This window comes from Wyeomyia smithii, chromosome 1, assembly GCF_029784165.1.
Source record: "Wyeomyia smithii strain HCP4-BCI-WySm-NY-G18 chromosome 1, ASM2978416v1, whole genome shotgun sequence".
Lineage (NCBI taxonomy): Eukaryota > Metazoa > Arthropoda > Insecta > Diptera > Culicidae > Wyeomyia > Wyeomyia smithii.
In genome coordinates this window covers 131,981,312-131,993,722 of record NC_073694.1, presented here as the reverse complement: position 1 = coordinate 131,993,722, position 12,411 = coordinate 131,981,312, and the positions used below count along the sequence as shown (strand labels likewise).

The following is a 12,411-nucleotide window of genomic DNA, read 5'->3' as shown; positions in this document are numbered from 1 at the left end:
CTGCACTAATTACGTTGTAAAAACCACTGGAATCATTGATTTCATGATAAAAACCTTGAGTGTGACTGACTTGCCGTTACATTCTACATCGAAGAGAAAAGTAACCGCAAGTGTTGATGCTATGTTGATGCTATAGTGCGTGTTAACATGCTGTTATTCGTTCGCAGTTCGGAAGTGTATGTCCATGAGAACAGTTTAAAAAATGTTGGCGTTGGAAAATCTCATGATGTACGGAACCGAGGAAAGCTCATCCGGTGAGGATTCGAATGAAGAAACTGAAGCCGAAACTGCAATTGGTTCATCCGACAACAAATTTCAAAATGATCAAAATCTATTTGAGGTTCGAGCATCACCTTTGGAGATATCTTGGAATGATTCCCTGGATTCTGATGGAAGTTTTTTCAATACTGAAGACTTTCCAGATAGATCCACGAAGAATCGAACCAAAAAATAAAATGGACTTGAATTTGTATTAGCAGGAAATTGCTGCACATAAATTCATCACCAATTCAAACTAAAAAATAATTCCAATAATTGATTATTATTACTAGATAACTTATTTTCATATAAACGGTCATATCAAACTTCTCTTATCCACTTCTCATCTATTTTATTGATTTATGCCTTTTTTCAATTGGGACTGACTTTCGGTTATTTTTCGCTGGTTACTTGCGGTTACTTTTCATAAAGGGACCATTCGACTTGGTATTGATTTCCACTTTTGTTGAACACTACACTATTTTTTATCGGTACACCTGAAAATACACTCAAAGATAGGCCAAAATCCGTTGGTAACTCAAAATTGACAAAATTAAAGATGGGACTGACTTGCGGTTACCGGCAGTACAGTCACTATAATTAAATAAAAAAGAAATTCAAGCTGTACCAATCCGGTCAAGTTGTTGTTTAACAAGGAACGTCCTCCTTGGTTTGGTACACAAGATTTACATGGACTTACTGGTATTGAAACATTAGAAGCTATGTCAAATAAAATTATCACCAATTTTCGACAAAAATCGTTGCAATCCTCAATTGCTACGATAAGCTTTCTTTATAGCCAATGGGTTAGGAATTAAGTTAGTTGTAAGTTTATTTCCCCTATTTGACAAGTAGTTTATAATTCCTACGAATGATAAGTCCTAATTGCGAAAACAAACAAATCCCAATATTTAAAATAACAAATTTCTAAAAGTGTTGAGAAGTTTTTTGTGCGTTTATTTCCGATAGCTCATTTGCATTCCTAATATTTATCATTTAATATTTTTCCTAATTAGTATTTTTCTGGTAATATTTTTCTTTTCAACTTTCTTTTATTCAATTTTATTACCCATTTACAAGAGCGCGGGCGATGTTTCGATAATAAACACCTACACCAATCTAGGCACCGATACTCTACGCAAACCGATACTCTTATGCAGCTTTAGATACTTGCGGCCGGCAGTATGCAGTGTACCGAGAGACTCTCTTTTAGTGCATTGCGGTTCTTGGGTATAGTCAAACTCTCTCATGCGTCGCGTAACATTGCGAGTGAGAGGTAAAAATGTTGTTTCCAAACAACGCCACGAGGTTTTACAGGCGCGTGTTTACTGGTTGCCAGAGCACGCATAAATTAAATAACACATTAGCATTACAATCATGAAATGCATTACAGTCGAACCCGTACAAACGTCTGATTGCGACGAATTGAGTCGAATTAAATCAAATAGTATTATCGTCTACTGCGTTGTTTGCAGTGAGCAAATTTTAGAAAAGATCAGTTACTGTTCGTTATACACAGTTCGCAAAAGAACGATTATTCCAATGTTTTTAATATATTTGCCAATGCCAAGAAATTGTAGGAGTATCCAGTGGAGTAGCTAAGGGAGGATATCTTTTATTACTTCTCTACAGTATGTCGCAATTTACATGACTATTCCCGCATTATAAGTTTGATCTGGGCAGCTTGAAAATTGCATATTTGCAAGTAAACTTTTACAAATGAACAGAATAAGAAAACGGATAATGTGGTTCGGCATGCCTTATTTATTTCTCCACTAAACAAATAAACTGATTAGTTAATTTCAACAAATTCTGTTACCCTCGAAAACTCGAATAAGCTTGCGATACTGGGATAAATTACGGTCCATACAGTATTTGTTGTTGAGTTTTCCTTCGAATCACTATTCGGCTTTAGACTCAGCAATCGTGCATAGATCAAGGTAAGAAACATCAGCACATTCCTGGTTAGGAATATGTAACAGCAACAACGTTTCAACTTCAACTATATGTACAAGACCCGCAATTGTTAATTGTTCTTTATTGCAATTCACTTATTCTCGTTTCAGTTGCTGGATATGCTAAAGTTCTATGCTCGTTTCGAGATCAACGACGAGACTGGTGACCCGTTGACTGATCATGACATGACTCAGCTACACTATTCGAAAATTAAGGCCCTGCAGAAGGCAGCATTTGCCAAATTTCCGGACCTACGTCTTTTCGCACTCTCTAATGTGGCTAATGTGGATACGCGGGAGTCACTTGAAAAACATTTCGGTGCCCTCGATGAAAAAAGTTTAAAAGACATTGCCTGCTACCTCAACCTGGTCCCAGAAGAGCTAACACCACAGTTTCATTGGCATAGGTTGGATGAACCATTTCTTCGAGAGTTGTTAATATCAAGGCACGAGCGCCGAGTCTCACAGTTAGAATCATTGAACGAGATGCCTTTGTATCCAACCGAAGAGATTATCTGGAATGAAAATATTGTTCCCACAGAGTACTACTCCGGTGATGGTTGCTTGGCATTGCCAAAATTGAATTTGCAGTTTTTGACTCTACATGATTATCTTCTTAGGAACTTCAACCTATTTCGACTGGAATCTACTTGTAAGTATCAATATCGATCTTTGGAAACTCTACACTAATGTTATTTATATTTTAGACGAAATACGGCAGGATATCGAGGATGCAGTTAGTCGGATGCTACCTTGGGAGTCAGAAGAAGGTGATGTAGTTTTCGGAGGATGGGCCAGAATGGCGCTACCGATTCAGTCATTTGCGGTAGTTGAAGTATCTAAACCACATATAGGGGAGAAGAAACCATCACGTGTACGAGCAGATGTTAGCGTAACACTTAATATTCGAAAGGAAATACAGGACGAATGGGAAAATTTGCGCAAACACGATGTTTGTTTTTTAATCACCGTTAAGCCAACGCAGCCTATCGGAACAAAATATGACTATAAAGAGCACTTCATCCCACAAGTTGGATTAGTTCATGTACGCGGATGTGAAATTGAGGGAATGTTAGACGCTAATGGACGAGTGATTGAAGATGGAATCGAACAGAGGCCGCAACTAATTGGTGAACAACGTACTTACAGGGTGTGGTTGGACTCGAATCAGTACCGAGTTGATATGGACGGCCTTCAGACAGGCGGTGATGACGTATATGAAGGTTTCAACATTATTATGCGCCGTAAGCCAAAAGAAAACAATTTCAAGGCAGTTTTAGAAACGATTCGTCATTTGATGAATACAGAATGCGTGGTTCCTCCGTGGCTCCACGATATTTTGCTGGGATACGGCGATCCGGGCGCAGCTCATTACAGCCGGATGTCTGAGCAAGCACGCGTATTGGACTTCAACGACACATTTTTAGATATAAACCATGCAAAGACCAGTTTTCCTGAATACGAAATAGTGATCAAAGAATCGGAACCAGCGAAACTTATACGCCCCTTCCGATTAACATTCGAAGATGTTCCTGTTCAAATTGACACCGGTGATGATGACGAGGATAGTAGTGAGGATAAAAAGACAAAACTACCGAAAAGAATTGTTATCGAGCCGTATGTTATCCCTAAGCGAGGCCCGTATAAGTATAATGAGCCAAAAAAGTAAGTAATAGGAGGACAAATATAATTGCGTGACTGATTTCTGGAATTTTATAATAGAATTAACACTTTTGCGTGCAACTTTCTATTATAAATACAATTTTCATAAAAACTCGAACCTGGTACAATATCGATTTCTATGTTTTCAGAAACACGATTCGCTTTACTCCAACCCAAGTTGAAGCGATCCGAGCTGGGATGCAGCCTGGTTTAACACTGGTTGTAGGTCCCCCGGGCACGGGCAAAACTGACGTGGCTGTCCAAATTATTTCCAATCTATATCACAATCATCCTCAGCAGCGTACTTTGATCGTGACACATTCCAATCAAGCGTTGAATCAGCTGTTTGAAAAGATAATGGCACTCGATATAGACGAACGTCATTTGTTACGTTTGGGTCACGGTGAGGAATCACTGGAAACTGAAAAAGATTACAGCCGATACGGACGGGTTAACTACGTTCTGTCTAAACGTATTGATTTATTGGAGCAAGTTCAACGTCTACAGGACTCGCTCGGTGTTGCAGGCGATGTAGCGTACACTTGCGAAACGGCTGGACATTTCTATTTGTATCAAATTATTGCCCGATGGGAAAAATTTTTGAACGATTTTAATGCTAGTAAAGAATACAAGAATGCGACAGCTTATGAAGAAGAATTTCCCTTTACTAAATTTTTCCACGATGCCCCACAACCGCTCTTTTATGGAAGTACATTCGAGGAAAACATGGAAATAGCTAAGAGTTGCTATCGGTACATTACGCATATTTTTACTGAACTAGAAGAGTTTAGAGCCTTCGAGCTCTTGAGAAGTGGTCTAGATCGTTCTAAATATTTACTGGTGAAAGAAGCCAAAGTTATTGCTATGACCTGTACTCATGCCGCTTTGAAACGAAAGGAGTTAGTTAATATGGGTTTCAAGTACGATAACATTCTGATGGAAGAATCGGCACAAATTTTGGAAATAGAGACTTTTATTCCTTTACTGCTTCAAAACCCGATGGATGGTTACAATCGCCTAAAACGGTGGATCATGATTGGTGACCATCATCAGTTGCCTCCAGTTATCAAAAATATGGCTTTTCAAAAGTATTCCAATATGGAACAATCACTTTTCACGAGATTAGTTCGTCTGGGAGTCCCTACAATCGATTTGGATGGTCAAGGACGTGCAAGATCTAGTATTTGTGAACTTTATAAGTGGCGCTATTCCAAACTAGGCGATTTGGAACATATCACTAAATATACTGAATACATTAATTGTAATCCAGGTTTTGCATATGATTATCAATTGATAAATGTGGAAGATTTCAACGGAGTCGGGGAATCGGAGCCAAATCCATATTTCTATCAAAACCTTGCCGAAGCCGAATATGTGGTAGCAGTTTTTATGTACATGCGTTTGATTGGATATCCAGCAGAAAAAATTTCTATTTTAACAACTTATAACGGCCAAAAGCATTTAATTCGGGACGTAATAGAAGCACGCTGCGCGGAAAACTCTTTTGTGGGAAAACCACACAAAGTCACTACAGTTGACAAGTATCAAGGTCAGCAAAATGATTACATTCTTCTGTCATTGGTTCGCACTAAGGCCATTGGACACATAAGAGATGTACGTCGACTGGTAGTGGCTATGAGTCGTGCACGTCTAGGGCTTTACATTTTCGGGCGCGTTTCACTTTTCAAAAACTGCGTGGAATTACAACCGGCCTTTAAACTGCTGACAAAACGTCCTCTACAATTGCACCTTGTTGCGGAGGAGTTATATCCCGGGGTGAGGAAGGTAGATGACAGTATCAAAAACAACCCAATCGTTATGAAAGATATGACTGAGATGGCACAGTATGTGTACAATTATTATATGGAAAAGGTGAACGTAATTCGAGAAGAAATGGTGAGATTCGCTTCGGATTGCGATTTTCGTAACAAAATTAATCTTTCTTTTATTGTAGGAAAAAATGAAAGAGCTTTATAGACATCAGCAATCACAACAGGCTGATAATGAATCTGAATCTACGAGAACTGAAATCGAAAAAGATGCCGAACGGAAACGCACCGCAGTCGAACAAAATAATGAGCAGTCGAAAGAATTCGTACCAGCTTTAATATGTAATGAAGTTGATGTCGATGAATCCCATGAGCTTCCTAGACGAAGTAAAAAACATGCTCCTCCGAAACACGAAAAACCGAATCTTGAAGCAAATCAACAGGAAGAACATAAGCAGCTAGTACAATCTAAGCCAATGGAGGTTGAACAAACAGAAGAAGATATTTCTAAATCTGTACAGGCATCAGTTGGGCAAACGATTACGGAGAACCAGGAGAATCTGGAAGAACTGACAGCAGAATCTAAACAGATGGAAGTGGAGGAAAACGACGAGGCAAATTAGAAATGAAAACAGAAAATATCGACGGATAATACAATTGTTAGAAGTAATATTTTCGCTACAGGTATTATTACTGATTCTTTATTCAATTTTGTACCTCCAGTTTAGCATTCTTGTACTAGAAACTTCAGTGCTTGTCAATTATATATTAATTCAAATATCTCTTAAATTAAAAATTTACAAGAGGCAAGAACAATGGCAAGAAACACTTGTCCGAAAATCATTCGAGTTATTAGTTTTTAATATACTTTATTGTGAAATACATTCCCTCTTGAGCGTTTTGCACAACACAACGACACAACAACTAGTGATATCAAATGATTCTAAAAGTTCGTTTTCTCTTATAGGAGGTGCCTTTTTAATTTTTCTCATTTTTAATGTTTAACTGGAGAAAAATTCAATCGAACTACCTATCAAATATCACATGGGCAGGAGTAATTCTAAACCAGAAGACCATAAACTGTGGTAAATATCACATGTTTTATAATTATTATTGGTTGTGGCTGTGGGAATGACTTGCGATGACGTTTTATATGGGAGCAACTTACTTTCATTTTTGCTATGGTACAAACCGACTTACTTTTATTTTAACAATTTCTTAAAACAAAGTATTCAAAAGTGTGTGTAAAGACACCTGATACGTGTTTGAGTTAGTGGGTTCATTCGTAGCCTGATTTTTTTCCTTTAGACTCATTATTCTCTTATTTTCATCGACTTTGTCTAAAACGTACGAATAGTCTGAGGACAATTACAATAAAATTACCGTGTCAATTAAAAAAAAAAAACAATTAAGTTTGTTTTCTGCAGGTTTTAGACTCCAAGTATTGAAGGGATTTTTCAAAAAATCTGATATAATGCAAAATTTTGCTATACAAATAAACAAACCCTGAGCGTTTCAGTACGATCGGAGAACCCTGATAACTCTTCGTAGTACTGAAACATTATTTGTTCCCATTTCACTAGCTTCTCAATTACAAAAAATGTCTGAAAAAAAAATTGCTCCAGACCCGCCGATAGAACATTTTAATTTTGGTAGCGTTTTAACCCTGATTATCTTAATCATATTTTAATATCCGTAAAAGGATAACCATGCGTCAAATCGACTGGAGACTTTTGCTGAAAGCGAGGAGTCAAATTGATGCAGATTATCTCTCCAGGGTTGAATACGACACCTTAAGCTTCCGAATGACGAGTGTTGAAGCGTTACTTTTTTTTGTATGAGATTCTCCGCCAGAGGTACCGTGACATTTGTTTGCACTTGACAAATCATTGACAACATGCCGCAGAGTAAACAATTAATGTTCTTGCTGCAGATATAAAAATTCAGCAGAAATCAGCAAAACTTTTTAAAATTACTATCAATACATGCTCATTTTCATAACTTAACTACTTCAATAATTAATTTCTATAACTGAACATCGTTCTATTTCGTTATTTCTAGCTCATTTCATAAATTCCCAAGTTTTCATATATAACGATAGTTTATCATATGACTAACATTAATTTTAACAGTTTCTCATCCACTGCAATTTTGTCTTACCAGTATGAAGAACTGTACGACTACCACACGTACCACCAAAGTTCATTGAACCTGACAACATTGATCGTTGCTGACACAATCAACCGTATCTAGGTCAAACAGAAGCGTTATCAAATTCCTGTGAAGGGGTAACTTATACAGAAGTGCATTCCATTAAAACTTTTCGGCATTAATTTTCCTTTCTGCACACGTGTTGCTATTTTGTTTGCATTTATGCGACTTTCACTAATGGCTTTTCATCCTAGCAACCAGAAATCGTTCGGTAACCGAAGTGATGGAAAGAAGTAAATTGTTTGTTTGCTTTCTTGCCTTTCCGTGAAGAATATCGTGCACGATAAAGGAATTTCCTTTACATTTACTTGTAATCCTTCATTAAGATTCGAATGGCTGAACGAAACCTCGAGCTTCAAACCACACTAGTTCGTTACAACAATCCCGTGCTGGTGGTCAAACATGTCGAAAAGAAAGAAAGTCCGCCTGATGTGTCAAAGGAGCAAACTGGTCGTCCCGGATCCGGCGGAGCTGTTATCGTGGACAGTCCGCGCGAGACAGAAGAAATACTCAACTGTATTCTTCCTCCTAAAACATGGGAAGAGGATGGACAACTGTGGACACAAACGGTTTCTAGCACACCTGCCACCCGACAGGATGTTATCAATCTCCAAGAAATGCTAGATACCAGGCTCCAGCAAACGCAAGCTCGTGAGACAGGCATTTGTCCCGTTCGCAGGGAGTTATATACGCAATGCTTCGATGAGCTGATCAGGCAGGTTACGATCAATTGCACAGAACGAGGCTTGTTATTGCTAAGAGTGCGAGATGAGATAGCCATGTCAATGGAAGCATACGAGACTCTTTATTGTAGTTCGGTTTCGTTTGGTATTCGAAAGGCTTTGCAAGCCCAGGAGGGCAAGGAAAAACTGCAGGAAAGGATCATACTGCTGGAGAAAGAAAAAGAAACTTTAGAAAACTCTATCAGTGACATGAAGATAAAAGGTGATCAAGCAGAGAGAAGGAATGCAGAACTTAGGGCTTCCGAGGAGAAAAAACATGCCGAAGAGATTGCATTCCTGAAAAAAACCAACTCACAGTTGAAGGTAAACATGAGCAAGATATTGATTGGTTGCAAATGTGTTTTTCAATTATTTCGATTTTGATAAACTTCTATGCAACCGACCATTACATAAATAGCCAAATTTACCGCGTTACTAAATAATACAGTAAATCTTATACCCTTAAAGCCTACCTTCTTATAATTGTGCTTTTAAACTTATTTCGCAACAATTCACGGAATAAAATGATTTTTCATCCGCTTCGTTGTATTAATAAGTGCTACGACATGTTTTTATTATTTCATAGGTACTTTTCTTTAATTCTCTAAGTTCGTTGAAATTTTTGTTATGATAGCACAACAATATGATTTTTAATATCTTTTTTTTTTTTTTTTGTAAAATATTAGAAATATTAGAAAACATGCCGTGCTCGCGGGTTATCCAGCGCAGCATATTTTCCGCCGCATTCGATTGAAAAAAGTATTTTTCTACAGTAAATGTCACTGAAACATAGCTGAAAGTCAATGCTTAATCCCCTAGTTCACAAATTATTTTTAGACGGCTTTCGAAAAAATCACTATGAATCATTATAGACAAGTAGGTTTAAATCCCTACAAATGAATTGCGAAAGCAAACAAATCCTAACAATTCAAATTACAATTTTTCTAACAGTATTGAGAAGTCACCATTTGTAATTGGACACACATACTCATTATTTATTTAAAAAAAAACTGAATCATTATAAACATTTTTAAGTATTTTTTGAAGCTTTTTAGAGGTTTAACTGAAGACCGCCTAAAGGCGGCACTGGGTAAACCTTTTTCTTTGATGGCCCAGTACATCAAACAATACGAGATAGAATCAATTATTTCTACGCAATTTATTGAACTAACTTGGCTTTTCCGCATGAAACCAGTGCGAATGAATGAAACAAAAATAACTAAAACGATTTCAATAAACACTTAATATTGTAAATTGGAAGTATGTATAATTTATTTAATCGCATGACTTTCTTTGGAAAAACATATGAACCAATAAAATAGAAGAAACCGATAAACTTCATGACTTCATTATAAGATTAATATACTAGACTGATTCATGTCTTGTTTTGCAGGCTCAACTGGAAGGTATCATCGCACCAAAGAAATAATTACTGCAAAACACTTTAGGTAACGAGAAGTCTTTAGCGCTACAAAATTTCATTTTATTTCAAAAATAATCTAAGGAAATGCATTCGTTTTAAAAAATATTTTTATTTCTGACGATTTTTTCCATTCAATTGCATGTTCCGAATTGCCCATTGCTAGTAGAGTCAGTGTTAGTAACAACTGTATTGTGCAATAGTGATTAACATTTTTCATTAATCTCTGGTACTGCCTTGAATAAATCAGCTACTAAGCCATAATCTGCCACTTGGAAAATTGGAGCCTCTGGATCCTTGTTGATTGCTACAATAGTTTTCGAGTCCTTCATACCCGCTAAATGTTGAATAGCACCAGAAATACCGACTGCGATATACAACTCGGGCGCAACTATTTTTCCCGTTTGTCCAATTTGTAAATCGTTTGGAACAAAGCCAGCGTCGACGGCAGCACGGGAAGCTCCTACAGCAGCGCCCCATTTGTCAGCCAGATCATAGAGCATTTTAAAGTTATCACCGGATTTCATGCCGCGTCCGCCAGAGATCACAATTTTAGCTGCAGTCAATGAAGGGCGGTCTGATTTAGTTAGTTCTTGGCTCACGAATTCGGTCAAACTATTTTTAAAATCACTCTCGGCTACTTTTTCTACTGTGCCACTTCCTGTGGAACCAGCTGCTTCAAAGTTTGTGCCTCGAACAGTGATAACTTTTACAGCATCTTTAGATTTAATAGTTTGAATTGCGTTACCTAGAATAGACATTTTAAAAGTTGATTAAAGCAAAAACCCTATATTAAAGTTACATTTGACTAGAACAAGATGCCAAAACTTCAACATTCATAAAACAAAATTTTATCTTCACTCACCAGCATAGATTGTCCTAACAAACGTATCCGCTGATTTAACTTCGATAATTTCCGAAATTGGAGATACATCCAGTTTAGCGGCGATCCGTGGCAAAACCGCTTTACCGAAAGCGGAAGCCCCCGCGACAATGTGCGTGAATTTTAACTTTTCTTGAGTGGCCAACACCAATGGCGTTACCGACTCCGCCAGTAGACCTTTAAAGGCATCTCCTTCAGCAACCAAGACTTTACTAACTCCATCTAATTTGGCAGCAGCTTCTGCAATGCTTCCCACTTTCGTACCAGCTACTAGGACCGTAACTTCACCGCCCAACTTCTTAGCCGCTGTTACAGCGTTAGATGTTATTGGATTTAAAGCCTCGTTATTATGTTCGGCTAGTACCAGTGTACTTTGGAACCGGCATAACTAAAGCAAAAAAAAACTTATATAACAGTTTGTTTCAATATGCAAAACTAATGACTAGGAAGACTCGAAGAAAAAATAACTCTTATCAGTAATCTGTTTTCCCGATAACGTAATAAATCTGACCTTGATAATGGCAAGTTCTAACTATTGTTCATGACAGCACTACTTACCTTTGCAGAGCGTGCAATGCTAGTTGAATATCTGGCAAACATTTCGATCAGTAAATACAACAATCAATTAAAGCTAACTAAATTGAAATAAATGAAAGTGTTGCGGTGTTGCGGACGTGATTTCCAAAAAACGAATCAACCACAATACCACTTTTTAGTCTTGCAGCGTTTGAATGACTGACATTTTCTTAGGCGACTCATTTTTATGCTTGCAGCGCTCCGGACCTAGCGGCGGGTGTTTAAAGCCTTTTAAAGCAACCTGGAACCTTAGAATTTTGAAACATAGATATCCAACTCAACCAACAATACGGGCTGCAAAAATGTGGCGCCCCTCCGAGTATGATGGCGATTGGGTGAACTACATTTAATGAGCACACACAGAAAAATATTAAGGTAATTGCTATCTTTTTAGGCTTGGTCAGATTTGTGCGGTGTTTTTAACAGACTAATCTATATGGTCTAGATAATAATAATAATTTATTACAACAGGACTACAATAAATGTCAATGTATGAGATGACCATGATATGAATTATTTATTTTGAAGATAGTATGACTAATCGTTCATAGTCGTTTCAACAATATGTTTTTAAGCATAACCAAAGATGACTAGTACACAATACGTTACTCTTGCAGTATGCAGCGGACACGAGTTTCGCTGCGCGTGAACGAAAATTGAACTAATTTATATACTGTTAATTAGGTGATGACAAGGTGGTGAAAGGTGAAGCATGTTTTTCAATATCATTGTATGGTCCTGTCATCTAATTTTCAATATCCTTATACGGTATTGCCATCTTGTTTTCGTTTTCATCTAGCGGATTGAGCATAATAAATCGATTTTGCTAATAATCACAGTTTTAAGGTCATCAGATGGCACCGTTATAAAGGTGTTGCGAGCAAAATGTATGAAGTCAGGTATCTTGCTCTAGGCATCATTAGCATAACTCATTTGTTGTTTGTACCAATTTCAA

At 37.4% G+C, this 12,411-nt stretch overlaps 3 protein-coding genes across 5 annotated transcripts in view; 2 read left to right on the top strand and 1 right to left on the bottom strand.

Annotated features, from left to right (window-relative positions):
* LOC129718651 (RNA helicase aquarius) overlaps positions 1-10,118 on the top strand; it is a 65,733-nt gene extending 55,615 nt beyond the window's left edge. Inside the window, exons 3-8 of one of the 3 annotated variants that reach the window (XR_008726987.1) lie at positions 2,325-2,865; positions 2,921-3,878; positions 4,025-5,771; positions 5,830-6,328; positions 6,612-6,729; positions 9,971-10,118. Coding sequence is in view for 1 of the 3 variants with exons in the window: in XM_055669639.1 (XP_055525614.1) it covers positions 2,325-2,865; positions 2,921-3,878; positions 4,025-5,771; positions 5,830-6,267 (3,684 nt within the window). In the remaining 2 variants the exon portion in view is untranslated. Of the gene's footprint in view, positions 1-2,324; positions 2,866-2,920; positions 3,879-4,024; positions 5,772-5,829; positions 6,488-6,611; positions 6,730-9,970 lie in introns of those variants that run through there. The other 2 variants (XR_008726988.1, XM_055669639.1) reach the window with 2 other exon arrangements.
* LOC129718656 (putative inner dynein arm light chain, axonemal) lies at positions 6,744-10,118 on the top strand. Its single transcript, XM_055669652.1, has 2 exons — positions 6,744-8,901; positions 9,971-10,118. Exons 1-2 carry the CDS (start codon positions 8,188-8,190, stop codon positions 10,004-10,006), a joined length of 750 nt encoding a protein of 249 aa, XP_055525627.1. The 5' UTR covers positions 6,744-8,187; the 3' UTR covers positions 10,007-10,118.
* Positions 10,021-11,630, bottom strand: LOC129718655 (electron transfer flavoprotein subunit alpha, mitochondrial). Its single transcript, XM_055669651.1, has 3 exons — positions 11,439-11,630; positions 10,863-11,268; positions 10,021-10,745 (listed from the first exon to the last, which is right to left on the bottom strand). The coding sequence occupies exons 1-3, from the start codon at positions 11,478-11,480 to the stop codon at positions 10,204-10,206; spliced, it is 990 nt and encodes a 329-aa protein (XP_055525626.1). The 5' UTR covers positions 11,481-11,630; the 3' UTR covers positions 10,021-10,203.
* Positions 11,631-12,411: the final 781 nt, after the last annotated feature.

Bases quoted from the DNA above. Each gene is read 5' to 3' on its own strand.
- LOC129718656 (XM_055669652.1), top strand. From the start codon at position 8,188: ATGGCTGAACGAAACCTCGAGCTTCAAACCACACTAGTTCGTTACAAC. The intron at 8,902-9,970 runs GTAAACATGAGC...CTTGTTTTGCAG, and splicing joins AAACCAACTCACAGTTGAAG to GCTCAACTGGAAGGTATCAT.
- LOC129718655 (XM_055669651.1), bottom strand. From the start codon at position 11,480: ATGTTTGCCAGATATTCAACTAGCATTGCACGCTCTGCAAAG. The intron at 11,269-11,438 runs GTAAGTAGTGCT...TTTTTGCTTTAG, and splicing joins GCATTGCACGCTCTGCAAAG to TTATGCCGGTTCCAAAGTAC. The intron at 10,746-10,862 runs GTGAGTGAAGAT...TGTCTATTCTAG, and splicing joins TGTTAGGACAATCTATGCTG to GTAACGCAATTCAAACTATT.